At 41.5% G+C, this 27,171-nt stretch overlaps 1 protein-coding gene across 10 annotated transcripts in view; it reads right to left on the bottom strand.

Moving 5' to 3' along the window:
• Nucleotides 1–851: 851 nt before the first annotated feature.
• Nucleotides 852–27,171, bottom strand: part of atp8a2 (ATPase phospholipid transporting 8A2) — a 48,490-nt gene continuing 22,170 nt past the window's right edge. For 9 of the 10 annotated variants that reach the window (XM_044175695.1, XM_044175697.1, XM_044175696.1 and 6 more), the window contains 13 exons: nucleotides 20,310–20,482; nucleotides 15,412–15,595; nucleotides 14,259–14,369; nucleotides 12,503–12,577; nucleotides 11,815–11,937; nucleotides 11,264–11,342; nucleotides 11,108–11,169; nucleotides 10,591–10,647; nucleotides 8,483–8,590; nucleotides 6,540–6,628; nucleotides 6,238–6,342; nucleotides 3,107–3,198; nucleotides 852–2,336 (listed from right to left, as the gene is read on the bottom strand). In XM_044175695.1, coding sequence (XP_044031630.1) covers nucleotides 2,242–2,336; nucleotides 3,107–3,198; nucleotides 6,238–6,342; nucleotides 6,540–6,628; nucleotides 8,483–8,590; nucleotides 10,591–10,647; nucleotides 11,108–11,169; nucleotides 11,264–11,342; nucleotides 11,815–11,937; nucleotides 12,503–12,577; nucleotides 14,259–14,369; nucleotides 15,412–15,595; nucleotides 20,310–20,482 — 1,353 coding nt within the window. In that variant the 3' untranslated portion in view covers nucleotides 852–2,241. Of the gene's footprint in view, nucleotides 2,337–3,106; nucleotides 3,199–5,518; nucleotides 5,550–6,237; nucleotides 6,343–6,539; nucleotides 6,629–8,482; nucleotides 8,591–10,590; nucleotides 10,648–11,107; nucleotides 11,170–11,263; nucleotides 11,343–11,814; nucleotides 11,938–12,502; nucleotides 12,578–14,258; nucleotides 14,370–15,411; nucleotides 15,596–20,309; nucleotides 20,483–27,171 lie in introns of all 10 variants that reach the window. The other variant, XR_006375665.1, reaches the window with a different exon arrangement.

Here is a 27,171-nt window from a genome sequence, read left to right as displayed (position 1 = left end):
ATGTGTTTCAGTATTGTAGCACCTTCTGCTGCCATAAACATATAACAAGCAATGCTTTATGCTTTAAAAGCTGATTTTTTTTTGTTGCCATTGACCCTCTGGATGAGTGATATTTACATCCACACACTTGGAGACTTGGTTAACAAAAAAAAACAAATGTGTGCTGAATGGGTTTTGCACACAGAACTGTCTCAAATTCTTAATCCCCTTGAAACACAAACACTCTCATACTTAAGCTATTAGAAACACTCATTACACACATTCACAGACAACTCTACCACCCACAGAGGACAAAACGAATACCTGTCACATCACCCGACTCACAGAGAGGAGGAACAATAATCCACAACAAAGGACAGTTTAAAACTATGACGATGTGGAGGTGTAGTTTTGGCAGGCTCCTCCAGAAACTCAGCTACAGTAATGTGGAAAGCGGAGCAGGCTGTTGGGAAGTCACTGGGGAAGAGTTGAAAAACAGAAATGGCTCTCTGGTTCCTACTCGGCCCGATAGATTCTCCATACTGGAGCAGCTGTAGTCAGTTTGGGCTGGGCCTCCATCCCACCCATCCAGGAAGGTGGGTGGGAAAGGGATCTCCAGTTGGACTCCAGTGTGCTGGGGGGGTGCATTAATCGGCTAATGGTCTGTCTACACTGACTCTCCTGAGCTTAAAGGAGGGAGCGTGGGAGAGGTTTGATTCTGGTAATATATATCATATGCATTTAATGTACAAATCAAGCCTTTTTTATCCATTTTAAGCAAAAAATATAAACCAAACTCCTCCCACTACTTCGTAGCCACCCACTTGGCTGCATGAGTGGACAGCTTACAATCAAGAGACGGAGACATTTAGTCAGGCCATGGATTGATTAGATTTAATGATTAGGACTCGGATGGACAACCCCCCTTCTCCCACCCTTTCAGTCTTGCATTCCTGAACTAGAGTGTCCTCAACACAGAGCACACAGACAATGGACTCTACATTCAGACAAATCCCAGAGCCAGAAAAACACATGATCCAGGCGAGTTTCTCAATCAGATCCCTTCTGTTTGGATGCCTATTAGCACTAGTTCAAGTAAAATATTCCCTCTAAGACATGTCTCCACATATGAGTACAAAAACAGGCATCAATGAAAAGAGAAACAAAATTATAAACACATATACATTAATGTCCACTTTAATAAGAAAAAAGAAAAAAGAAAGGAACAGTCTGGCAAAGAGAGGAAATCCAACAGAACTGAAGGAGGAAGCTCTAATGCCAGGCTTGCTGCTTCTATGTCAGCTGACGATGCTAGAGAGGTGGAATCAGGATTCACAGGAGCGGTCAGAAACAACAGGAAACAAAGTGGATTTTTTAAAACTGGCCAGGACAAGGAGGAGGAGGAGAAAGGTGGAGGCTGCAGAGCGGCTAAGAGATGGAGAGATAGGAAGGAAGAAATGATAAGAAAGAGGAAGTCCCCATGGGGGAAGGAGGGGTTGCAGCAGGGTGGTGGTCCAGTACGGCGTAAGCATTCTGCCTCAGTGGCGTCTCTGTGGTGTTTGGCAGTGAGGCTTGGTGCGGCGATGGGGGGGGGGGTTGCTGTAGCTGGAGTGCAGGGCTCTGGCAGTCCTTGGTCTTTGCTTCTCTCCCTCCCTTTTTTCATCAGAGCATGTGTGTGTGTGTGTGTTTATTTTGACGTTCCCTCCAATCCCACGTCAGCATGTGATGACTGATTAGCTAAACTCACCTCATGAGAGAGATGAGAGGGAACCGTGGAAGCTAACACACGGAGGCCGACACACACACGCACACAGACACTGGAGCGCCAATGTGTGCAGACATACATGCACAGGCAGATACAGACGCACTGGAATGCGTGCGCAGGCACACACGCACACACAAACACACAGTGGCATGAAGCGAACCCAGTCTGTGGGATATACAGATATGAGTAGCAGTCTGAGTTTGACTTGTCATGTCTGTACGTGGATATGATTGCTCATGCTTATGCAGCTTGTGTGAATTTGAAGAATGTTTATTCCATAAAGTCGGCCTGGTCCCTTCTCTCAAGTCAGTCCTCCAGGCGCCAGCGATGGCCTCCATGCCTGACCGTGACCCCCACCCCAGAGGGGTCAGGTCATAGTTCCAGTAAGGCCACAGCAGGGGTCGGTCACCCGGCGCAAGGGTGTCACATAAGTCTGTCTTCGCTGTCGCCTTGAAAACCGTCGCTACGGTGAGCCGAAGCCTTGGTCAGGGGTGGGGCTAGAGGCTGGGGCGCTGGCGGGTGGTGTCGTAGGAGCGCACTACCTGGGATTGGGACACTACGCCGTGCTCCTCCTGAGAGAAGGCATAGCCATCTGCAGAGGGAGACAGGAGGAGGGAGGAACATTTAAACACCTGTATGATGTATTGCAATGTAGTACAATAACACTTTACTTCTGTTTTTGTTGAGTACTTTGGTTGTTTGTGTGCAGAGTCAATTCACGTTTTGAGACTATACTTCTGCTGCAAACCACTGCCTCAAAAATGACCATAGAGTTGAATTGAGTTTCACAAAGGTGGTATATGTTGTTATAGGCCTTTTATATTGGATTGCCTAATCATGTACAGGGTTTTTCTGTTTTTCTGGTCACTCAGTGTATGCTATATGTATCTGCCAATTACTGTCAGAATACTAGGCTTCAATTAATCAGTTTGTTGTTTCTGGCCTACATAAGACAGAAACATGGAATAGCACTGCTTTCTCTCTCTCCATTTACTCTCTGCATGGTTTGCCAGATTTTCGAATGACACCCTTAATAAGTACATAAGCAAACAAACACATCAGACGCAAATATATAGAAAACAGAGCTCAACACACTGTTTTCTTCTCTTTTATCTACAACCTTAATTTGTATTGGCAGAATATGCATTGATTGTGAAGCTAAATATGTGTTTTTAATATTAGTTATTTTCCACTCACAGCTTACAGAAGCAACTGATAATCATCAACAATATCTGGACTTAAATTCTGTCCAGAAAGCTACAATACTACAAAAATCATGTTCCAAATATCATCATGTGGTAGTTTCAAGGCCTGTATTGAAGCAGGACGTCGATAACATTATAGTATGTAAAGGACACTCACGGGACACAGTCTGCTGCACAGAGTTTGAGCGTCCCACGCTTGAAGGTGTTTTCCTAAAGACTCTTGTCAGCAGATGGGCTCGTTCGTTTAGACTGCAGATAGGAAAGACAGATCAGTTACTCCACTATGACGGCATATAAACACTTATTCACTCCACTACTCACACTAATACACAACACCATTACTAGCTAATGGGAAATATTTTTTATAATCAGTGTACATATTACTCTTTTTTTTTTTTGGTTTCAGTTATGATCAGTGGCAGCTTTAACTGCTTTTTGAGACATGTCTAAATATAATGTCTGAACTACCCACTGATTTAAGGCAACAGAATGACAAAAGACAGTCCTTCAACCTTCAGCTGTCCTTGAGCAAAACACTGAAGGGCATAAGTCAAAAGGGAATTTCTCCTTCACGGATCAACATAGAAACACACAGATCAGTGAGCTAACAAAGTGGATTGAAGACCAGAAAGTTGATAGGAGGTGGATTTGCTACTGACTGCTTCTGACATCCAATTTCACCAAATAGTAAGTCATAAACTGACTGCAGGGTAACAGGACATCCACAGTAAACTATTCCTCACTCCTTCCCACTCCTCTCTCCTCTTCTTCCCCCCCTTTCAAAGAAGAAGACTGGATCCTCTGTTCTGGGACCACACGCCGTCACGGCTCCTCTCCTCCCGTGACCAAAAATAACTAAGCCCTTTCCAGATATGCACACAAATGCATGCACACAAACACACACACTCTGATACTCTCCAGTCTTATCACCATCATTACAGCCATTAAAGTCATTAGGCATAGGCATTGGATGTAAATGCAAGGACACTAGTATCACTGACTGCATCAGAAAGTCATGTTTTGCCAATTTAATTTGAAAGAATACATTTATCTGCGAATGGAGCATTAAATCCACACAAGAGGGGTTTCCCTGGAACTTATGATGATCAACGGAGTAGTTAGGGACTAGAGCCAGCCTTCCCAAGGTTAAAATTTGGATCAGGCAGTTAGGAAATTCTTAATACTGTATGGGACTGTTAGGAACCTTCACTAGATGGTTTGTCAAAAAAGTGATGGGCTCTGAAGTTTTCTCAAAAAGTCTTTGGCCAAAAAAAATGATGTCTGTTAGATAGATGACAGTGCTGAGTGAATGATAAAAGACTAAATGGTGGCTGGACAAATAAATGAAAGGCTCATGCATCAGTACGACTCAAGTTGTCCTTTCTGGCTACCTTCTGATTCAAAAAGGCCCAAGGTTGTGCTTCGTTTGAACTCTTCCCTCGAGAGGCTCCTGTACTCTGTACCTTTCCCATGCCTACCCCAGGACCTCCCCAGGAACTACAAACACAGATGTGCTCTTTTCCATTTTGCTCCATTTCGCTACTTTACTTCTCTTATTCTAATGGAGAGGGCCCCAGGATGCAGTCCTGCTTTCCTGGGTTTAAAGCAGGGTCAGTCCAGGATGGGGCCCTGCGCGGGGGTCAGGAGCAGCAGTGTGGTTACCCACCCTTCCCAACCCCCTGAAAACATACCTCAGACTTCTCAGGCTCTTTTCAAAAACCAAACTGCTCTGAGAAAGCAGCCTGTCTTGATGACTCACTCACATCTGACTCTTTATTACAGTGAGTCATAATAGCAGAATATTATACAGCTCATTCTAATCCTTACTATCAAACAATGGTGGAAAAAGTACTCAGATCAGATTCATTAAAATGAAAGTATTAATACCATCCTGCAAAAATACTTTGTTACAAGTAAGTCCTGCATTCAAACATTTACTTAACTAAAAGTAAGAAGTATTATCATCAAAATATATTTCAAATATCAAAAGTAAAAGTATTCATCATGCAGAATTGACCCTGTAAAAACGTTAAATACTTATATATTGTATTGTTGGATTGTTATTACAGATGCATTAACATATATGCTGCATAACGCTGTAGCCGGTTAAGGTGGGGCTAATTTTAACTACTTTACATGCATGTTGGGTAGTTTTTTTATCTATAACAAAACTATATATGTTAGTTGTGGATCATGTTTTATATCTGAAATCTGAGCCTGCAAAGTAACTTGTAACTGAAGCTGTCAAATACATGTAGTGATGTAAAATACATATATTTCCCTCTGAAAAGTGAGGTGAAGTATAAAGCAGCATAAAATGTAAATAGTCAAATAAAGTACAAGTACCTCAAATTGTACTTGAATACAGTACTTGAGTAAATGTACTTTGCTAGCAGTGGTGGAAAGTAACAAAGGGTCAGAGCTCTACAATCCTAAGTACATACTGAATCTATAACTTAAAATTTCCGCAAAAATCAAACAATGCAATCGGTTCTAACACAGCTCTAGTGACACCATACACACGGCTAAATCACAGCTAGAGAACTACAGACAAATCCAGAAGACACACCAGGTCTGTACAGCAGTTCAAATTGATCCACCTATGAAGCAATCCAGAGATGGAGGAATGGAAAAAATGGACATGAGGAGAGAAATAAAAATAATACAGAGGACAAAAGGGAACAAGTGATTAAAAGATAAACAGAGAGAGGTGTGAACTCAGTTAATGGAAAACAAGCGAGGGTCACTCCAAAGCAGCTTGCAGCGGGGCACACAGGTCATTTGAGGTCACAGTTCACACAGTGGGACAGTGCAAACCCAGAGAGTACCTCTGTGAGCATGTGAAAGCTCTGGCGCTACGGGACCTCAGCCTTGGCTGAAGGGTGGGCAAAACATTAGAAACAGCTCTCAATATAATGCAGTCTAGTTAAACAACATTGCAAACTACAACCTCTATTTGTTATCTTTGTAAAAGGTAGAATTTATGGCTGAGCTGTTGTATTGGATTGTATAAAATCTTACAGGTGTACCTAATAAAGTGGCCGCTGAGTATATAACCTATTTACAGTTTTGTACTGAATCTGTACATGAACATAGAGTGATAATATAAATCATAAAAGATTATTCTTTAAAACGGTATGCAGTCATGCTATTTTAATAACTATGATAAAATCATCATAAAAAAATCATAAATGAAACAAATCAATGGAATAACCTGACTGATGACAAATAAAACTAGATATGAATGCAGGTGAGATCCCATGATGATTTGCAGTGTACTGTATATACCTGCGGCCGCTGGCATCCCTAAGTACTGCTGCCCCTGGGTCGACAGCCCGAGCCTCCAACTCCTGCACCTCCTCTAGGAGAGACTTCCTCACAGTACGACGTGTGCTGCAAAGCAGAAAAAAGCTCATCAGACCGATGAAGGAACATTTGAGTGTTATACTTTGCAGACACATGTGATCCATAAAATAAAGTGTGCGTAAGTGTTGACACAGACTCAATATGGGTTATGTAAACGCTTCGGTTAAGTTAAATAGTCTCTGTATGGATTTCCCAAGTATTTATATTAAATGTGTTCTACTTACGTGGTCCAAGCAAAGTCTTTGAGTAAACACGCAGTAGGCACCAGGACTAGGCCCAGCCAGAAGTGCCAGCACTGCATCACCTTGCCAGCCTGCAAAGACAACACACAGGCTCCATTTATTTCGCTCGTATATTAATTCAAATGAAGTATTAAGTCATTTTTCTCTGCAACGAGCACAGAGAAACACATGTGGAAAAGGGAGAGAGAAATGTGAGACAAAGCACATTGAAAGCCATTGACAGCATAAAAATCCTGAGTTAGCTAGAGTTGTTAGCCAAACATATTTAACAGCTTTCTCACACCCCATATCAACACCACAAACTGGATTTAACACAGTATTCCCACAGCTGAAATACAATGCTTCTATGAGGCTCAAAGATAAAAATGCTATTGAGTAACCACAGATCCCCCCTACCTGCCTCTGTAGTCCAGCTGCAGTCAGCCTCACTGACCTTTGACCCTCATCCTTAGTGTCTCCAGGGATTAATCATGCATCTAACTGCTCTCTCAATTTGTCCGTCTGTCTGTCTCCTTGCATATTACTCCTACACATCTCTTTCTCTTGTGGCTCCCTCCAATCTTACTCTTTCGCCACTTCATTTCATTGTTAGTGACTGTATCTTCTGTTGCTTGTCCTCACCTGTTACTGTAAATCCCTCCATTTTCCATTTATTACCCAACATCTCCCCTTTTGTTATCTGTAAGAGCTCTGTGGTGTTTCACAAGTCTTAGTCTTTGTCTCTAGGCGTGAGCGTTTAAGTCAATAGTCACAAACACTTTATGCTCCGTAATGTCCTTAATTTCCACTACTTTATTGCCCATATCATGTGTTTCCTGTGTGCTGTCTTTGGATCCAGAGATAGAGAGACAATTTGGTTCCCAGAGGCAGAGGCAACAGGGAAAATGAATTGGAAAACCATTAGGAAATATCTTCCGCAGCAGCTGGAATCACAACCTAGTCACAGATGATCCAACTCACACATACTCTATGTCTCACTGTATGTGACAAACACCTACAGACAGAGGGACACAGTTCATTTTTATAGCCCTGGACACATATTATATCACATGGTCTTTATACACTCTGAGGATGAAGGCATGCTAAATGATTTTCTCTGCTTTGTTATATCCCTAGAAACAGACTGTTGGTCTCCACCACTTTACAGTCAACACAAATCACACATAGCTGGACACACATAGCACATTAATTCTCATTGGCACTGACTTACACACACAGTTATTCTGAGCAGAAATACACAGCTCTTTTCCATCCCGTACCCCATGGACAGATGGAAATATAGATAGCGGGAGCAGGGGAAATAAGAGAGGTAATAGGGTAGTTAGGGGGGACGATGGAGGGTTGAGGGGGGTGGTGGTTGAGTGTCTCTGACCATTCCCCAGTTAGACCGAGCAGCTGCAGAGATATTTGACCGCATTCCTGATTTCTGACACAAATTGAATTAATGGGCTGAGGGGAGTTTAAACGGCCCTATTCCCTTCCCAAGACTCTCTACCCACTCGGTGGGGTAACTTACCTTACCCCCGCCAGATCCCCAAACTCTAAAATGAGTCTCTCAATCAAGGGGTCCTCATGTACACTCTCTCCTCACCCCCACTGGACCCTCATCATCACCAGCAGCAGCCCACCCTCTTGAGTCAACACCTCCACAGAGGGCTGTAAAAGACTGGGGCTCGGGTGACACGCAGCAGGTGCAGGAAGCCTGGTGAGAGGGGCTGGTGGGGCATAAATCTCCCCCGGGGTTCCAGCAGTGCCGACGTGGAACACCCAAGAGGTGAGTCTCATAGGCGCCATGTATTGGCAACCAAGAGGGAGGGGCAGGTGATGGAGGTTGCAGAAAAGAGATGCAAAGGGAAGGGCTATTTTAACCCCTTTCACCCCCTGTTACTGAAATGAGTGACACATGTTTATGGAGAGGAACTTGCCTGGCCCAGCATGTCGGGGGCAATGGGAATGGTGGGCCAGATGGCGGAGTAGACAGCGAAGAAGACCATCCAGAGCACCATGCTTCCCCATACCGCCAGGTGGGAAAACTACAACAGAGACAGAAAGAAAAAGAGCAGCCAAAGGGAGTGAGGGCAGGAGAGAATGGGGATTAAAAAACAGAAAAGAGAGACAGTATGAGGTCGAATAGTTTACATACAACTCATCCGAATATACACAACCTTTCCCTCCTTCCCCTGTCTTCGTCCCACTCTGATCTGCTGTAAGGGGACACTGTGTGAATTCCAGTTGGACCCTGCTTCATTACTGCCAGGCTGTTGTGTGGACAGCTGAACGGACAAAAGTGTCAGCGCCCTTCTGTCCATCCTGCCAATCTCTCTTTCACTCCAACAGTAGAAAGGAGCCAAATCACGTCAGGGTCACGGCCCAAGCTACTTTTGTCCCAAATCCTACATCCACCTCTGACTTTGTTCCAATACAAAAAGTTTGAACCAAATACTCAGTCGCATTCTTAGTTTTGTTGAATTATTCTTTGTTCAGATATTTCCTTGTTTAAAACATAATTTCATTTCAATAGCATCTGGTATATTTTGATAGAAAACAGCAGGATTTTCATACATGCTAACATTACTAGTGTGAGGGGGGTGTCATTGCTTTTAACTCATGCTGCTTGTTGATGGTCTGGGACACAACACAGGTACTTTCTCACTAATTGCAAGCGCTAACTTTGTGTAATCCTGGTTATCATCATCACTGCTAGTAGCAGCCATTCCTCCATGAAATTCTAAGCTTAGTGTTAGCTAGCTAGAGCCAACAGATGTGGCGTGCAGCGACTAGATTTTGGAAACATGCGGACGAGTACCACACACAAATTTACCTTTAAAATGCAATTTTACTGGTTTCCAGCAAGTTGTTTTTTTATTAATAAAAATAAAATATATATATTGCCAATATATAAGCTACCATGACGTTGTGGTGCCAGCATCCTTGATGTTTATAAATGAGAAACCTGTCCACAGAAAGTAGGGCTGCCCTGAAATTTACATCAATAGCCTATATAATTTAAACCTTTGACATTAACCTTATAGATGAGTGTAAAATTTCTCATGACTCGAATAGAACATTATTTGAAAGGAATGAGGGCATGTGTCCTTTAAGTTAACTATGTTAAATTGAATCTGTTTCGCTCTTATGTTTCTGTATTTACTATTCATCTAACAGATGGTAATCTCACTGTTTTCTGATCTGTTTTTCTCCTTTGCTGTGCTTTGTCTGAGCAATGATGACGTTCATTCGTCCTTTGCAAGTTTCACCTCTTAAAAGTAAATTCAACATTTAAAAGTGGACCTCTAGTAGCGCTGTGGAGCTGTTTTTCCTTTTCCTTTTTGTTTATTTTGTTTAGTAATGTGGGTACACATTACTGCTAATGGCTTCACACTATTCCACTAATCAACAGGTGGCGGTAACACACCAAGATATGCTGTAATGTGCCAGCAAAGGCAGAGGAGAAGAAGACTCCAAGCTAGTAAACATGGATGTAAACAATGCTGCATTTATAATACTTTAAAAAAATTGGCTTTGCAAATGTTTTATGAGAAAGGAAATGCCCTCGACACCTTTGTTAGACCTCAAGGCTTCACATAATGCATTTTGGTGAGTAACACTGAATGTAAATATAACCTTTGTTTGTTTACAAGAAAACACCACAGGGCCCCTTTAAAAGCCTTTGATTGGCTTGAGTTGTTACAAAGTGTTAATTTATCAACATTTAGAAAAAAAATTCGCAATGGATAAGTTTGAAATATTGAATGGGAGCAACTGAAACGAATTTCAGCCACATGTGAACTGGTTGGAAGAAGAGGTGCAAGCAACTGTAGTTTAAGAAACCGCAAACCTCCACCACAAGATCAAGGACATCACATCTTTTCCCATATCTTTTCTTGCTATGAAGCATTTAAACCAGGTTATGTGAAAACTTCACACTGAAATTCACACAGAGTGGACCTCCCTCCCTCCTCTTTATTTATCAACGGTTGAGTAAAATACAGCACATGTGGTGTGGCATATTAGAGTGTGTTACTGTTCCTACCCTGGTCCAAGCGGTGGTCTCCATTCCAGCTTTCAGACATACTGTAACTACCACATACTACACACACACACACACACACACACACACACAGAGGAGAGGGAGGGCAAATAAAAAAAACAGAGAAACAGGATTAGTTTGCTGGCGACTGTGGAGATAATAAACATTAATGTTATATAGTAAACTCAGCAATGTCTGTTAAAATACTCATTACCCCCACAGCCCTCTGTAGTCCACACACACACACAACACAACAAATAAACCCCACTGACATCCACATGAGACTGTAGGGAGTAAAATGATAGCGAGAGTATGAGATGGCGAAATGAAGAGAGAGAAGAGGAGACAGACTGGCTAGACGAGACAAGATTGACTGGAGACTCATAACGGCTCTGAGGAAGCAGCACAGTGCTGGTGTGTACACAAATACTATGCATATGTAAAAAAAGTCTGCATGCCAAAAGACACAGAAACAAATATATAAAACAAAAAGACATATAAACACAAGTAAGATGCTTACCGTGTAGACCATATTTCCAACAAACAGGTAGTCATTTCCCTGACCGTTACTGAAGGGAGAGTCTATGGAGAACACAAACACACAGATGCCTCACGACAAAGTTTTATCAGGCAGAATTATGGGAATGTAAAGGAATTGCTATGGCAAGTCACTTACCATGCTCTAACATTTTGAGTGGAAACCAAAAGAGAATAATTGAATGAATCAGTGCATTGATACAGTGACCCCAAAACACCTGAAAGACAGAGACAGAAAAAGTGAGAGAGGAGAGAAAAGAGGAAAAAAAACAAGTCAGTGCAAACTAATGCCAAAGCACATACATGCCCCCACACTCCCACACACATAAAAACATACAAAAACAGCAATACCTCACAGTTACATACAACTTCCACTGTGTTCTTGCCATCAAAAGTGCCCTCCTGTACTACACACACACACACACACACACACAAAATGCTGGTGTATCCTCTTAAATGAAAGACTTCCTTATTCTGGCCCTATGAATCTCATTAGGGGTTGCCATGGAAACATCCCAGTCCATGCCACTCTTGTTTACTCTCTGGCGTCCCAAACAAACAGCAGGCATCACTCATCAATCCCACAGACGAGCCACAAGGCATGAGAAGTCGAATGCAGAGTGTAAAAATGACAGATATAGCTTTGATTTAAGACATGGTTTGTGTGTGTGTGTGTGTGCGTGCATGTACTTTGGTGTTGAAGCCCTCGGCATTCTGGGTGATTCTGTAAAGCTGTGGGAAACGGAGCATGTTCTGCTGGCTGCACGGCCGGTCAAATATCCCCAGAGTGAACGGAGGCAGTGCAGTAAATATCTGCATCACACACACAAGAGACACATATATCCATTAAAACACATAATGACAGAGCAGCATATTTTATACACACATACATTATATATATATATATATATATATATATATATATATATATATATATATATATATATATATATATATATATATATATATATATATATATATACACACACACACACACACACACACACACACACACACACACACACTTTGACTAGCTGGACAATCAGTGTTTATATCAGACTGTCGGCATTAAATGGAATTCTATAATGTTTTAAAAATGGGAGCCTGAAGGCATCTGCTGTCAGACATACAAGTACACACAGCAGTCACCAAAACACACTCTTGAACACACAAGCAATCAAACGTTTCTGGCATTCAGAAAGAGCAGTGATAAGAAGACAAAGTAGAGTGAGATAGATTGTTCATGATGATAGGTAGAGAGCGAGAGACAGCACTTAGCGTCACCTAAGTGAATCAGGGAGGGGGTGAAACTCAGGGAGAGGGTGGAGAAATGGAAAAGAGTGAGACAGTTTGAGGGGGAGTGAGGGCGGGTACTCACCACATTGTAGAGGCCGATACACCAGCGCTCAAAAAGGATCTGGCCAGAGAACCCGTTCACAAAGGCAAACCAGAGCTGGGACACAAAGAGAGGGATGAGAGGGGGTGAGAGGAACAATAGAGGAGGGTAAATCTGCCTTAAGGAGGTACTGCTGTGGAAACAGCAGGGAGAGATGACAAAATTATATGGACACATGATGAAATAACTTCTGTCACTCACTGTTTTTAAGTTATGACGTTTGAATTGGTAGACCTTTATCAGGTAAGACATACATTCAGGTATGTGCATGAAGGTCTATCATAGTTTACAAGACATAAGACTTTATGATGGGCCAGAACATTTTTAAATCACTATATAGTATAAAACAGGAAGAGACCAAATATTTTTCATGTACAAACTTCCTCACAATGGGTGAATTCTAGTCAGTTTTAAAGGATCAGTGAAATAGTACTCTTCGTAAATGTGTTTGTTTTTAAATGTATTCTTTTACAATTTTTGAAAGTTTTGGAAACTTATACCTGTCTACACATCTTAACTGGATATTGTCTACACTCTTTTGTAGCGTGTAGCAGTTGTCTTAGCCTGTTTATGCTGTCTGTATTTATTGTTGTAACAATGTTTTAATAATGCCCTCTTGGCAAGGTCTCTATTGAAAAAGAGATTTTAATCTCAACAGACTTGTAACTGGTTAAACAAGGGAAACATGAAAAAAGAAAGAAAATGAATAAAAAGGCTACTAGGAAACTGGTTCCCAACATTTTCATCCTCTTCAGTTAACACTCCCTCAATAAAAGAAGCAAAATAATGACAGAAAGCAGTGAGGTTCATGGGAATTGTGGTCACAATTTTGAGAAATAATAGAGTTAACAACACCACTGATATGAGAGCGAAATGACGGCCCCATTTGTTTACAGTAATTATTCCAAAGCATAATGATTCATCTGGCAATGTTGCATTGATTTTTAAATATGAAATATGCTAGTGTAGTAGTTGCACTTCCTGTAGACTCTGGCTCAGGGGAAACCTTCATTAACGCCTTCATACACACACACACACACACACACACACACACACACACACGCAAAGCAGACACAGGCTGATCTGAGGGCAGATACAGAAAATGTTTGGGGCCGCTGGTGGGAGTTGTGGCATTCCTGGGCATACAGTGGAGCATACAGCCTAGGGGTGAGGTCAGATACACAAAAACACACACACCCATCCCCCTAATTCTGTCTCCACCAAGTGGACAGAGACAGTCTCTAACCTTTGGCCTAGAGCGCTCTACAGGGAGCCAATCATGTGAGATAATCATGGAAACACACACATATACACACAAACAGGCACAGAGTGGTGGTGTGAGCGGGACAGTAGGCTACGGGCTGTGGCTCCCATGAGGACCTGCACCTGCTGGCATCCTTAATGTCAGACAGAGGAGTGAGGGGGGGGTGGAGCACAGCTGACAAATACCCCTCATAACAGGCAGGCCAGGGCTGCAGTGTGCCCCCATCAACACACACACACACACAAAATGCTGTCGACCTTTGGAGCCAAGGGGTCTCGTCACTGCTGATCTAAACACCAATTTTTTTCTGTGTGTGTGTGTGTGTGTGCAAAAGAGACAGAAAGCAGACACCAGAAGGACACCTCGTCCATCACTGTCAGCCATGTCGACAAACAGCTGCAAAACGTCTCTGTTAATGTAACTGTGTGTGTGTGTGTGTTTAAAACAGAGAGGGTGTGGTGGTGAAGCTCCTACCTCTATAATGTAGAGGACCACATTCTTATAGAAACAGTAGAGGATGCACTTGGTGACACGGTTGTAGCTCCACGCCCCATGGACCAATAGCAGCTTCTCTAGGTAGGAGAACTATCAGAGAAAGATTTATTACTTTATTACTATAATTAGAAAAAAATCAGGAGTTAACATGAAGATTTAAGATAGAGAAACAAAGAGAATATCAAGAATGTGACCGGGAGACAAGAAAGTTGAGACAAGAGGAGGCCCACTGATAGAGATGAGTTGTGCAAGATGCCCAAAGGCTAAGAGATAAACAAGTCAAACAGTGAAAGTGACAGAATGCATTTGTGTGACACAGAGACAGAAAAGACAAGATTCCTCAGTAATTAGGAGAACCCTCTGGTTGCAGTTCATCCCGTTCACTTTTTCATTTAGTTGTCATTGTGGGCCACACAGATGATTAATGGGTTGGGAACTAGGGTTGCAAATAAATAAAATGTCAGATACTGAAAATCACAATTTCCCAGAGCCTATACTGACATCTTCAAACAGCTTGTATTGTCTGACCAATAGTGCAAAGTCCAAAGATATTTAATTTACATACATACATTTATATATAACAGAGAAAAGTAGAAATTCCTCATACTTATGAAGCTGAAACAAGATAATGTTTGGCATGATTAAATTATTAACCAACTATCACAATTGTCAATTAATTTCTTGTCAATTAACAAAGCATAACATATGAAAGTATTACTCTGTTCGAGTGATTCATGTTCATGTTTTAACATTAAATACTTTTTAGTGTCAAAAAATTACCAAGTATTTAATAGTTTGTATAAAACTGTCCATGAAAAGGAACAAAATCAAAAACAGGAAATGGTGACTTTCATACAAATGTATATATTTTCTTTTGGACTTTATTGTAAAAATATAAACACTTGTTATGAGCCGTTTGTTTGTAATGATACTTGAGTGACCCCTGTAATTAAATTCTCCTTTCAGTTGTCCCCCTCCAGTGAGGTCAAAGATCAGCTGAACAGTGAGCAGGTAAGGATTCAGTGTCTTGCCTAAAGACAACCAAGCATGAATCCATTATCTACGATCGTGTAAAGCCTGTAACATATCTATTTGACCCTAACCATGTCTTCATGCTATGTCTGCACCCCACCTGTGCAATGGAGTAGTCAGAAGAGTTGGTGGCCTGCATGCCCTCGTTGCCACTGATCCCCACTCCAACGTGAGCCGTCTGAATCATGCCCACATCGTTTGCACCGTCACCTATTGCTAGCGTGATTGCCTTCACGTGTTTCTTCACCATATCCACAATCTCTGACTTCTGCAGCGGAGACACTCTGCAGAGACAATAAGAAGAGAAAGATAGAGGTGGTTGGTTGACATTATCAGAGTATGTAGCTGTCTGGATGAGTAGGGAATTATAGGTTGGAAGGGTGGAACATAAAAGAATACTGTGAGAAAGAAAGAAACAATAAATAAATTTAGAGACAGAAAGGAAAAAACACAAAGTGGCCAGCAATTAGGAAAGAAGAATAAAGCATGGAAAACTAAGAGTGGGAAACAGTTGAAAGAGAAAAAGAAAGATGGATGAGAGGCTGGCAGAAACACACACACACACAGACAGACTGCAGGGCTCTGTTTACTGCTCTTCACCGGGTATTAGGAAACAATGATTCACTGTTCTGCTAATAAGACTCTGGGTAGCTCATGTTTGATGTGTTTATATATGTGTGTGTGCTTACAGTGGTGTGTGTTTGTGCATGTTTGCATCAGAGTGTGTGGGTGTTCAGGGAGCTTCCAGTGGTACTCCACCCTCTTGACCTGTATCACTGATCCTCCTGTCTATAACCGGTTCTGTCTCTTCACTGACAATGAAGGACCCAGGTAGGCTGGATTACAGACGCCTCCCTCAGGGACACTGAGAGACGATGTGGTGTTATACTGCAGATATTTCTTTCAATTTATGGGGCCATGTGTTGCATCTTCTGGAGCTTTTCACTTGGTCTTCCTCAGCAGAGGGAGTTTGCCTAGTTGTCACGAACATTTTTGAACTTTTATCTGAGCACTTTAAGGACCTATTGTCCATGTTGGTTTCAAAGTTGAGATTGAAAGTTCATTCTTGACCTTGGAAACAGCACCGCAACGTCCAATTAGTAGCTATTCTGGAGGTTTTGTTTATTTTATGCCAAGGCACTAAGACATTTATACAATCCTGCTTTTCACATGCATTTATATTCTAGACTTTTATTTGTATAGTTCAACGTTCTGCTTTGAATAGAGATATATCAGGGAATGATCATGCTTGACTGGTAGGGATCTTAGGAGGTGCTTGTGTGAGAAAAGTCCAACCCCACACTGTGTTTACATTCTCAAAAGCTGCATTCTGGACTAGGCATGAATTTATCTTCATCTCTGCTTTCAAAACATGCTTTGTATGAGGAGGCGTTCCTACTGCCTGTCATTCACATGCGCACAGCTAAAGTGAGTCTTGTTCTTACTACTTGCAACCTGCACAGCGAGAACAAATATATCTACAAAAGGAGGAGACATGGGAGAAAACTGATACTGGGACTGGGATTAAATTTATATAACAATTATATTTCCTACAGTACAGGACTTGTAGTGGCTTATGTACAGTATGAGACAAAAACATTTTACAGAGTCTTAAGATAGGATATTTATGTTTTATATAAAATGTGGTAGGCCACTTGCCTATTGGATGCGTTACTAGAGATTAACACAAATCCAGATATTACATATTTACATTACATTTCCATGATTGTAGTAATTACCTGAGCCTCAGTGATGTATTAGGTGATAGTAATTTGAGTAACAACAACGGGACAATCCACTTTAAGTGTGGCCAATACTTCAAACAGGAGTCACTTGTGTGTGTGTGTGTCAAGTACAGCTCTAATTATCTAGGTCTAGCACCAAATCCTCACCATGTTCATCAGTGATAATGATATTACAAAATGAAATTATGTGCAGCTGCATTAGCCATCACATGCAAACAGAATACAATATGAAGCTTTGATAAAGTGAAATTACAAAATGAAATTATGAGCAGATGTATGACCCATTATACACACACACACACACACACACACACACACACACACACACAGGTCATAAAGATGGACTATCTTCTATGAATATGTAAGAAGGATCATGTCCCGGTCAAGCTGAATCAGAGCTGGGTGGTCTGCTTAGTATTCATACATAGGCGTGTGCAAAAATACACAAATTTACACACGTGCACACAAACACACACAACACACCAGAAGATATTTCCAGGAGAAAACTTCAGAGAGAGTCATGGCCTTTGTAGTTGTTGCTGAAGGATGGGATCAACCTCTGCTCTTTGTTTTTCCCCTTTCTGCATCTGAAGTGCATGTGAGTGTGTCTGCCTGTGCGTCTCTTGGCCTCTGACCACAAATCTCTCTTTATCTCTCTCTCTCTCTCTCTCTCTCTCTCTGTGTCTGTCTCACTCTACCTTTACTCTAAACACTGCTAACAGTGTCTGGGATTGTGTAGATCGGCGTTTGAGAGATGAAAGGCCCCCAGTGCTCTTTACGGTGGAACTGAGCAGAAAATAAGCAGCCGCTAAGTCCTCCGATAAACAAACACACAGTGAAGTCAGGAAGCCATGCGTACGAGTGCACCCTGACTCTGCCACCCCTGAGACACACACACAATTCCCAAACTGTGAAACATCACACACATAAACGTCGGTGAGACATTATCTCACAGAAACCTCTATACTTAAAAGTCAAAGCTATAGTTCATTATGTACAGGCACCTTATTAACAGGATCGTGCCCTGGATGCACACACACACACACACACACACACACACACAAGGAATCACCTACAGCAGTGGTTCCCAACATGTGGGTCAGGACCTCCCAAGGCATCGTGAGATGATTACAGGTGAGTGAAACAATACAAAACTAATTCTGCTTTTCTCTCATCTTTGTTTTTTCCTTGTGAAATCCTACAAAAAACAAATATCAATAGTTTTTTTCTGATTTCTTACTTTGATAAATATAAACATTTTGTTCTACAAAACCCTTTTTTTATTTAACAAAGAAGTCACATTAAACACGATCTAAAACGGGCAAATCCAAAAAGCCAGTGTTGTGCTCAGTGGGTGAATCTTGGGATGCACTCAAACTAATGCTGGTGCTCCTGAAGAAAAACGGTTGAAACCTTCAACCGAAAGCGAAAGAGCGAAGAGAAAAGGTCAGGTACTCACGTAAAGGAGTATGTGGAGTTTTGATAAATAAACCCTGATGAAGCCCTTTCATGAGCAAGACACACAACTAATAAAGGCTTTTAAATCAAAATTTCACATACTCCTGCTCACTTGAGTACCTGAAGTTTGCTCTTGTACACACTTTCTAAACCCAGCAACATTTTCATTTAAATCAGGAACTAACTATGAATCGGACCAGATAATTTGATGCCAACATTCACTACTTTACATGTTTTCAAATATTTGCTTCCATGGACACATTTTGGTCCGTATTCAATACCTAGCCCTAGTCAGGGTACCAAGACAGATATGGAGGGGAGGAGGGAGAGAGGTGCACAGAGAGAAGGGTAGAGGAAAGGGAGCTGGAGGCTGTTTGCAAGGCCTGTGAGACCTGAGTCCGGATATGGCCTGGATATGCAAGGGAGAGTCAATTACTTCCCTCCTGGCTGCGCACACACACACACACACACACACACACACACACACACACACACACGCACGCACACACACAGACAAAAGACGAGTGGAAACTCTTTTGTTAAAACATCACAGCTGGTGTTGAGTGGAACATGACCAAAAAAGGGAACATGCAGTAAACAATCTATGAACAGACTGCACTTTGTATGAATGGAAATGCATAATGGCTATGCCTGTGTGCATTTTGGTGCCCATTCCAGGGGTACCAGCAGTGAGTGAGTCATGGCTTTGACATTTCCATGCAGTGTAGTGTATTACATTACTCCTGATGTGCAGCGGGACAGGCTTTTATCATCCTCGTTCATTTGCTGACGGTGGGCAACTGACAACCTTTACAAACACACACGCACTCACGCACGCAGGTATACATGCCTGTGCATACACACACACACACACACACACTCTCTCTCTCACTTTATCATGTACACAACAGAGTGAGAATTTATCTGTATGTGGTGAGATTCAATGGATGTGATTTAAGTGATTTAAATCACAATGGCTTCCATTCTCACCCACCTTCCCCTGCCAACACTCAATCAAGCTTTTGGCAGTCATCAAGATTAATCTTACAGCTGATGTCTAACGTGTCATCACAGCTCACACCCTGACCTTGACCTGAGGAACACCACTTGTGGTCAAAACGTTGTCATGTCTGTGTAGAATAAAAGAAAACCTACAAACAACATTAAAAAACACTTTTGGGAGGGTGCAAATTTCAGTGTGCAAACTCTTCTTTTTCTTTGTACATTGGGGTTTTCCCACAACAGCACAATGATCCTGTGTATCTGTAAAAGTGTGCTTGTCCTTTTGACAGATTAAAATTACAGACTTTGTCTAGACTTCTTGCAGACCGATTTGTTTGTTTTTTGGTCATAAGACTGTCCACTATTTTTTCTGAGGTTTTTGTGTTTTTGCAGATTTTTCACCCTTTTATGGGCACTGAGCAACAGACTGAAAATTCATAGACGACCAAGACAAATTGACATTTCCCTTTCATTATTAATTATTCCATCATCTGTGCCGTGGACTAATTTGGATTAATATCTTGCAACCATTTACTGTAAGTAACAAGGTGATTTAAAAGTAAATTCTCAACACAAAAGAAGACTCAAGAAAGGTAAATAACTGCATTTTATTATATTTGTGTGCTTTGTTATTTCAGAATTTCAAAATTTTCCAGGCCTGTGCAGATACTCTTTAATAAATCTAAAGTTTGCTTATGCATGTGTGTGTGTGTGTGTGTGTGTGTGTGTGTGTGTGTGTGTGTGTGTGTGTGTGTGTGTGTGTGTGTGTGTGCGATGAATTAGTCTTCCCTACCGGCAGCAGATGACAGCTTTGCAGGATAATGCCAAGTCAAGGAAGGCCTGGCGAAGCTCGAAGGACAGTGCATATTTCAGCGTCTGACCATCAATGATCAGCGCCAGCTCATTTTCCTTCCTCAGAGAGTCGCCCAGGGATGAACAGTGAGCTGTCAGTGTGGCACGAGTAGCCTGCAAGGAGACAAAGACACAGAGAGGAGGGTTTGGGTTTTTCTTAAAACTTTCTAGTAAGGATGATTGACTAGATATTCTCACTTTTCTCCCAAAACTAAGCTTCAGAGACTGGTTAGACAGGTTCACACATTAGCAACATGCTTTTACTGACAAGACTTGTAACTGCAACTTAACTTGCAAACTGTAAAAAAGATGTTGGAAATATAGTCGGCAACATACACACAAACACATCACTGCTCATAAGGGTGTATCAGGAATTGCTGTTGGCTTACAGTGAAAACCTAACCTCTAACCCTGAACCTCACCGCTAATTGAAATCTCACCCTGAAAATGACTAATTTTCTTATGTGATCTGGCAGCGACCCTTTCAAGTGACTGCATTTTCAGGTTTTATGTTTTTGTGGCGATGTGGTGGCCTCACAAAGTGGTGAAAATATAAATCACACACATCAAAAACACACAGACCAATTTGTTGAAAGGTCAAAACCACTGGCAGTAAATGGAAGACATATGCCTCTGGTTGCACGGGCTGCTTTCATCTGAGGAAAGAATTTGCTTCTGTGTACACTAAACAATTAAGAATGCCAATATAAAGTTCACAGTTGTTCTAGACACCATCACAACACGCTGATGCTACCAGGTCCTGGGGGTATGTTGAACCATGGCTTCAAATCTTAAATCTTTACTTCATAAAGCAGCAACACACCACAGTATGAAAATATGCAAAAGAGACACGCAACTAGAGGGAAAAAAGATAAATGAGCTGGACTAATGTCGTAACAGGATAAAATGCATCATTCATTTCAAAACAGCAAAGTGTAAGTGTGTGTGTTTGTGCGAATGCCAACTTGTCTGCAGGGCAGTAGTTTGGGGCAGTTTTGATGAAGCTCTTGATAATAGAGGAACAGGGATTAGTAGAGAAAATAAACACCCCATGGAGTTGTAATGAAATCCATGTGGAGGAGCAGGCACGCTACAAGCTACCCATCAGGCCCACATATACACACACACACACACACACACACACACACACACACACACACACCTGAATTCTTTATTTCCACTGACTGAAATTATGATTTCCATGGGATCCCAATGTTACAAAACAAGGTTCAATATGCATCATCTTGCCTTGTGTGATCCATCTGTACCTTTTAGATTTCAAACAGAAGTTCTGTTGATAATAAGAAATAAAAAAATAGGAAGGAATAACTTTTAGCTTTCAATTATGAATGGTCATTAAACCATGTAAGAACAGTGAAAAATAAGTTTAGATGAAATAGTTCTAAATTCATCTTAACAGTTCCAGCTCTGACATAATGTTTACTAAGAGCTCTTTACATTAAGGAGATCACCAAGTGAATTCAGGTTAGAGCCTATAAAAATCCCCCCAACACTAAGCAGACGGAACAAGAATGTTTTATCCATGAAGTGTTGTCCAATTCGATAGCAAACAGATCACTAACTTTCTATCTAGGGGCAGTTTTGGAAGTTGTACATGTACATTCAGCTTATACACATAATAAACAAGGAGTGATGCAAAATGAAATGCCCCATAACAGGAGCTGTTTGTGGAAACATGGGCAATAGAACTAAAAACATAGCAATCAGCTACACAAGACTAAACTCTAGACACAAAAGTGCAACATTTGAAAATTTGGCGCTGTTAAGAATCTGCAGTGTCTCTTACAGTGAGTTATTGATGGCCGTCAGACCTGAGAGAGTCCAGTGACCCACAGAGAGATGACCACCAATCAGCATGTGCAAGAGACAACACAGCAAGCACACACGCTCACATGTATGTAGCACAATCATATGAACAATGCAGTCTCTCTTCTTCTTGCCAAATAGTGATGCACACGTGTTTCTGCATAAAAGTGTCCCTCCTCTTCCCCAAAATTCCCTGCTCTTGTTTTCTCAGCCTGAGGCTGTGTGTTTTTCTTTGTATGCCGGAATTCCTGTTTGCATTCACCTTTTTCCCCCAAACACGGGAAAGGAAAACAAAAACATAATGAAAGGATTAAAGAAGATTACAGGTTGTCAGAGTTCTGAAACTCAAAGTGTCTATGTGTGTGTGTGATGTGCATGTGTTTTTACAGAGGACTAAAACACGTGTATGCATGTTTGAAAATGTCTGTTCGCGTGTTAAGTGCGGGTTGTGTGTATGTGCACATGTAGATGGCCTACATGTGCACATAACCCCTGTGTGTGAGAGAGATGAGAATCTGACAAAACCTCCTTTTTCCTCCTGCTTGTCCTCACCTCATCACAGAGGAATGAACACAAAACGCCTAAGCAGCATAATACAAAGTAAACAGCACGTAAGTGAAAAATGATTGTATAAAAACACTGTACATGACACATATTTGGGGTGGTGGGTGTTGATGCTTTAAGTCTTCCACAACTTTCTGCATGCGGCTTGATTCTGTGAAACTACTAATACACAGAGACTTGTCACAGCAGGTCCAATCAAAGCTTTAGTGGCGACAAAGATAACCCGGGATAATAACCAGGCTAAGTCTGCAGGGAGCTATAGAAGATTAAAAAGGTAACTAAGGTACAAACACTAGTTAGCTCCTAAAACTAAGAGGCAGCCACTTACTAAAGTACAGCAAGTCTAGACCTAACTCTATCCTCATGGCAAAGAACGCCATCATGAAAACATGAAAAGAAACAGCTCACAAAAGGTCCACTATGATCTGTTAACACTTTCGCAATGAGAACAAACATGAGGCCAAAGAAAAATCCATTACTATGTAACTTTCCTCTTTCTCACGCTAAAATTACCTGCTATTTTTGGAGACCTTTGAGGGAAAAATTGCTTAATTCTTTGATTGCAGTTGCAATGTGACAGATCTCATTAGCAAGCATTTTTTTGTTCCAAACTAAATGTTTATTTTTCATATGCATCTGAGCTTGAAGAGGGTGGAAAACACTAACACACACTCTCTCTCACACACACACTTTGTAAACCATGTTCACAGGCCCTTCTGCATGGAATTTTATCAGGTTTATATTTGGATCACAAAATAGGCAGGGCATGGAGGCGGTTTGAGATATCACAGGTCACCTTCTCTCATTGCATACTTTACCATAAAACGCATAAGAACAAACAAACACACACACTCACACACACACACACACACACACACGTAGGCCATCTACAATCGCTAGTGCCATTATGACAAATGTACATAGGCAGTATAAAATATACAAAAAAGCATTAAGCAAGATAAATGGGAAAGTGTACAAAGAAAAGGAGACAGATGAAGGACAAGGACTGTGGACTAGACTCTGAAAAAGTGAGAGAGAGCAAGAGAGCGCTGCAGAGTGAAAAGAAGGCGGAGAAAGACGTGCTCATATCTGAAGTGCAGATTCTGTCACCAGTGAGATTTAATACACCATTTAATTATCAGACTGTGCATCTGTGCAAACACCCACATCCTCTGCTGCCTGAGCCAGAAACACACACACACACACACACACACACACACACACACACACACACACAGCTGACTGAAAAAAAAAATGACACAGACACACATGTGGACTTTAACAGTGGGCGGCCTGATGTACAAAAAACTACTATAAATTGAAATGCCTTAACAATAGAGCATGCAAGTTGAGGCACTACAAAATGTAAGTGTGTGTGTGTGTGTGTGTGTGTGTGTGCATAAAGATGATTAATGAGCAGAAGAGAGATGTTGTTTGCTTAGGAGTTGTACTGTGGGCAGTGTGACGGGGAGAGGGGGATTGTGGGAGTTAGTTCTGAATATACATTACATCTATCAAGCTAATCAGGTTGATCATGTGCCACTGCATCTTGGGTAAACAGTGTGTGTATGTGTGTGAAAGATTCAGAGACAGAAATAAAGAGATAAAAAGGAGACTTTACATTCGTATGCTTGTGTATCATTCAGTATCGACTAAACAGAAGGAGACAGGGCAAAGATTTGTGTCAGTCTGTGTGTGGCATTTGATCTGAAGGTGACAGATGGTGCTTGTCACAGCTTCGGCGGTCGCAAACCGTTTACCCAGGAGGCACTGCTCACAGGGTTTGTTTTGATGAGAAGGAGCACCAAAAGGAGATCGCATTACCACTCACTCATCGCCCTCACATGGCGTGGCCAAATCTCCCCCTTCTTCTCCCCCTTTTCTTTCTCTATCCAGATTGTCTGTCTTATACATGAAGTATAATAAACACTCCCCCTGCTTTATTCACAAACACACTCCTGCGCTTCCTCCACTAAGATAAACACATATTTTGTTGCTTGTTCCTGCTCTCCCTCTGACTCTCCTAATACACACACAATTTCCCTGTCACACAACGCAGAGGCTGTGTAGTCGCTTCCTGTGCATAGAGAGTGTGCTGACAGATGTGGAGGTAGTAGTGTGAAGGAGACATGGAGCGGAGAATGGGCTTGTTCGGGGAGGGGGGGGGTTGCATCTGCTGCCAAGACTGGCAGGATCCACCTCACAGATAAGCCTTCACACTGTTAACAGCAGAAAGAGGGAGACAGTGAAAAGTTGGTACAAATATTTTAAAATTGGAGCAAGAGGTCGACCACGAGGTGAGATTTTGATAAGCAGCTTCTGTTTTCACTCATGTGTAGGTTACACTTTCAAACTGGCCCACATTCATAAAGAAGCTGAGCCAGTGGGAGTTATTTTAAGTGCGAGATAAGCATGACTCTGAAGACAGTGCCACTTTCATCCACACCGACCCACCAGTCATAACCAGAGCTCTCTGAAATTGCCCGGGTCGACAGGCATGACTGTGACACCAAGTGCACTTTACATTCATACGAGAGAGAATGTTTCTTCTCTTACATCCATATGTCCAAACGTAAATCTAGATTTTCCCATCGAGTTATCAATATGATGTTTATGAGGGAGAGGATAACAAATATCTGATCTGACAAATATCTGATTGTCTGTGGGATGTCATTACTGTATTTTGTGTATCAGGGGATGTGAATCAGCATTCATTATTCCCATTTTATAATTGGATTTGGTTGCAGCAGTTTGTCTTGCTGATTATTCTGTCTCACGTTTGCCGTGTTGCATTTACACCCACTTGAAAGTGTGCTACAAACGCCCCACGCTCTAAAGTATACTGTAGATCATGCACTCGTTACACGGAAAATTCCACTCTAGACCCATGGTTTATGTTTCATGTCAACCAGCTGTCCCTCAACTTTCCTGTCTCTGTGTGTCATATAGAAATGTGTTAGGTTATTATTGTTCAAAGGGTTCTTTTGTAAAGTGATTCTACTATTTAATCTTAAATCTCTTCAACAATAATAATACACCCCAGGGAGCTGGTCCAGATTCAAAAACTTGCTCAAGGACACATCAGCAGGGTGGACGGTTTCCATTACTGTGTATTGAGGCCAGGTTTTCCAGCTGAAAGATAGATTCCCTGCTGCCTTCCCAAGTTGTTTAAAGTTGCTGCTAAATGGAGTGTATTGAATGGAAAGTCTTTGGCATAAAGTCTAAAACTGCATCATAGAAAATCATATTAAGAATAATTCTAGTCGTAGTGAGTGTTAAGTCAACTTGGTACTCTTTCCACTCCAAAAATATTCTGTGGATTTGAGTAGGCCATTTTCAGGGAAATAGCTTTTATTTGACTTTTTTTCCTAAGTCCTAGTTGCCATTCACTTTCATTCAACTCTGGATGATAGCAAGAATTGTCTGAAAAAAGTGTGATTTTGAAAGGTTTTCATTTGATCAGCTCAGCCACTTTACTCACCATTCTCACCAGTCATTTTTTGTTTATACTGGAAGTCCCATCTTTAGACAGCACCTCTCAGCAATGCCCTAAATCCTTCACTGCTACAGTACATCCTGCCTCATTACAGGTAATTCAGCTGTACAAGAGATTTTTTTTCTGCCTGAAAATATTTCTAATGAAAGGGATTAGAAAGTTTTCTTTTCTGGCGTGTAGGTGCAAAAATACTCTTGTCTTATGTGCAATTAGACCTACCTACATTTAAGTGTAATCTCTGTAGAGAAGTTTCCAAAGGAAGACAGGCATAACATTCCCTTTGGCTGCAATTAAAGCTTAATGACAAGAATTTCAAATATGTATTAGCAATAACGGCAGGGGGGGAAAAAAGAAACCACTTTTTTTTTTCCAGCTGTTAGAGCCAAATGTTTCTTCGACCGACCCAGACTGTACTGACCAGACAGCACTTTGAACTGTTTAATGGAACAATACAGTATGTGATCAAGCACATGGTAGACAGGCTGCTAACAAAATCTTCTAAACCATATTAAGAACGATCCCCTTATAGTTCTAACTGTATTGGCTTTCACCCTCTTATACTAATTAGATAGGCAATTCTAGTACCAAGTACCAGTAGTATTCAAGTACCCTTCTTACCCTGATATTAAATGTTCGCCCTGCCCAACTCAATTTACTCAGTGTCTAAATGGCCTTGCACACTGTCTGGCTTTTGACCAGCAGTTCCCAAAGTCTGGGAGCTTCCAGACACCACTTTGATGCGATGCGATGTGAATGTAAACTCACAACTATTTCTTTTACCAGAAGTTGGCATAATACGGGAAAGTAAAATGAATTGTTGGTGTGAAGTTGTGCAATTAAGTTTAAAATCATGACCAACATTAAAATAATTTCACACAGGATTCCACTTGGAAGCAATGTTAACCACATAGAGGTC

This window comes from Siniperca chuatsi, linkage group LG19, assembly GCF_020085105.1.
Source record: "Siniperca chuatsi isolate FFG_IHB_CAS linkage group LG19, ASM2008510v1, whole genome shotgun sequence".
NCBI classification, from domain to species: domain Eukaryota; kingdom Metazoa; phylum Chordata; class Actinopteri; order Centrarchiformes; family Sinipercidae; genus Siniperca; species Siniperca chuatsi.
Note: the sequence above shows the minus strand (reverse complement) of the source record. Positions and strands in the feature narration are given on the sequence as shown.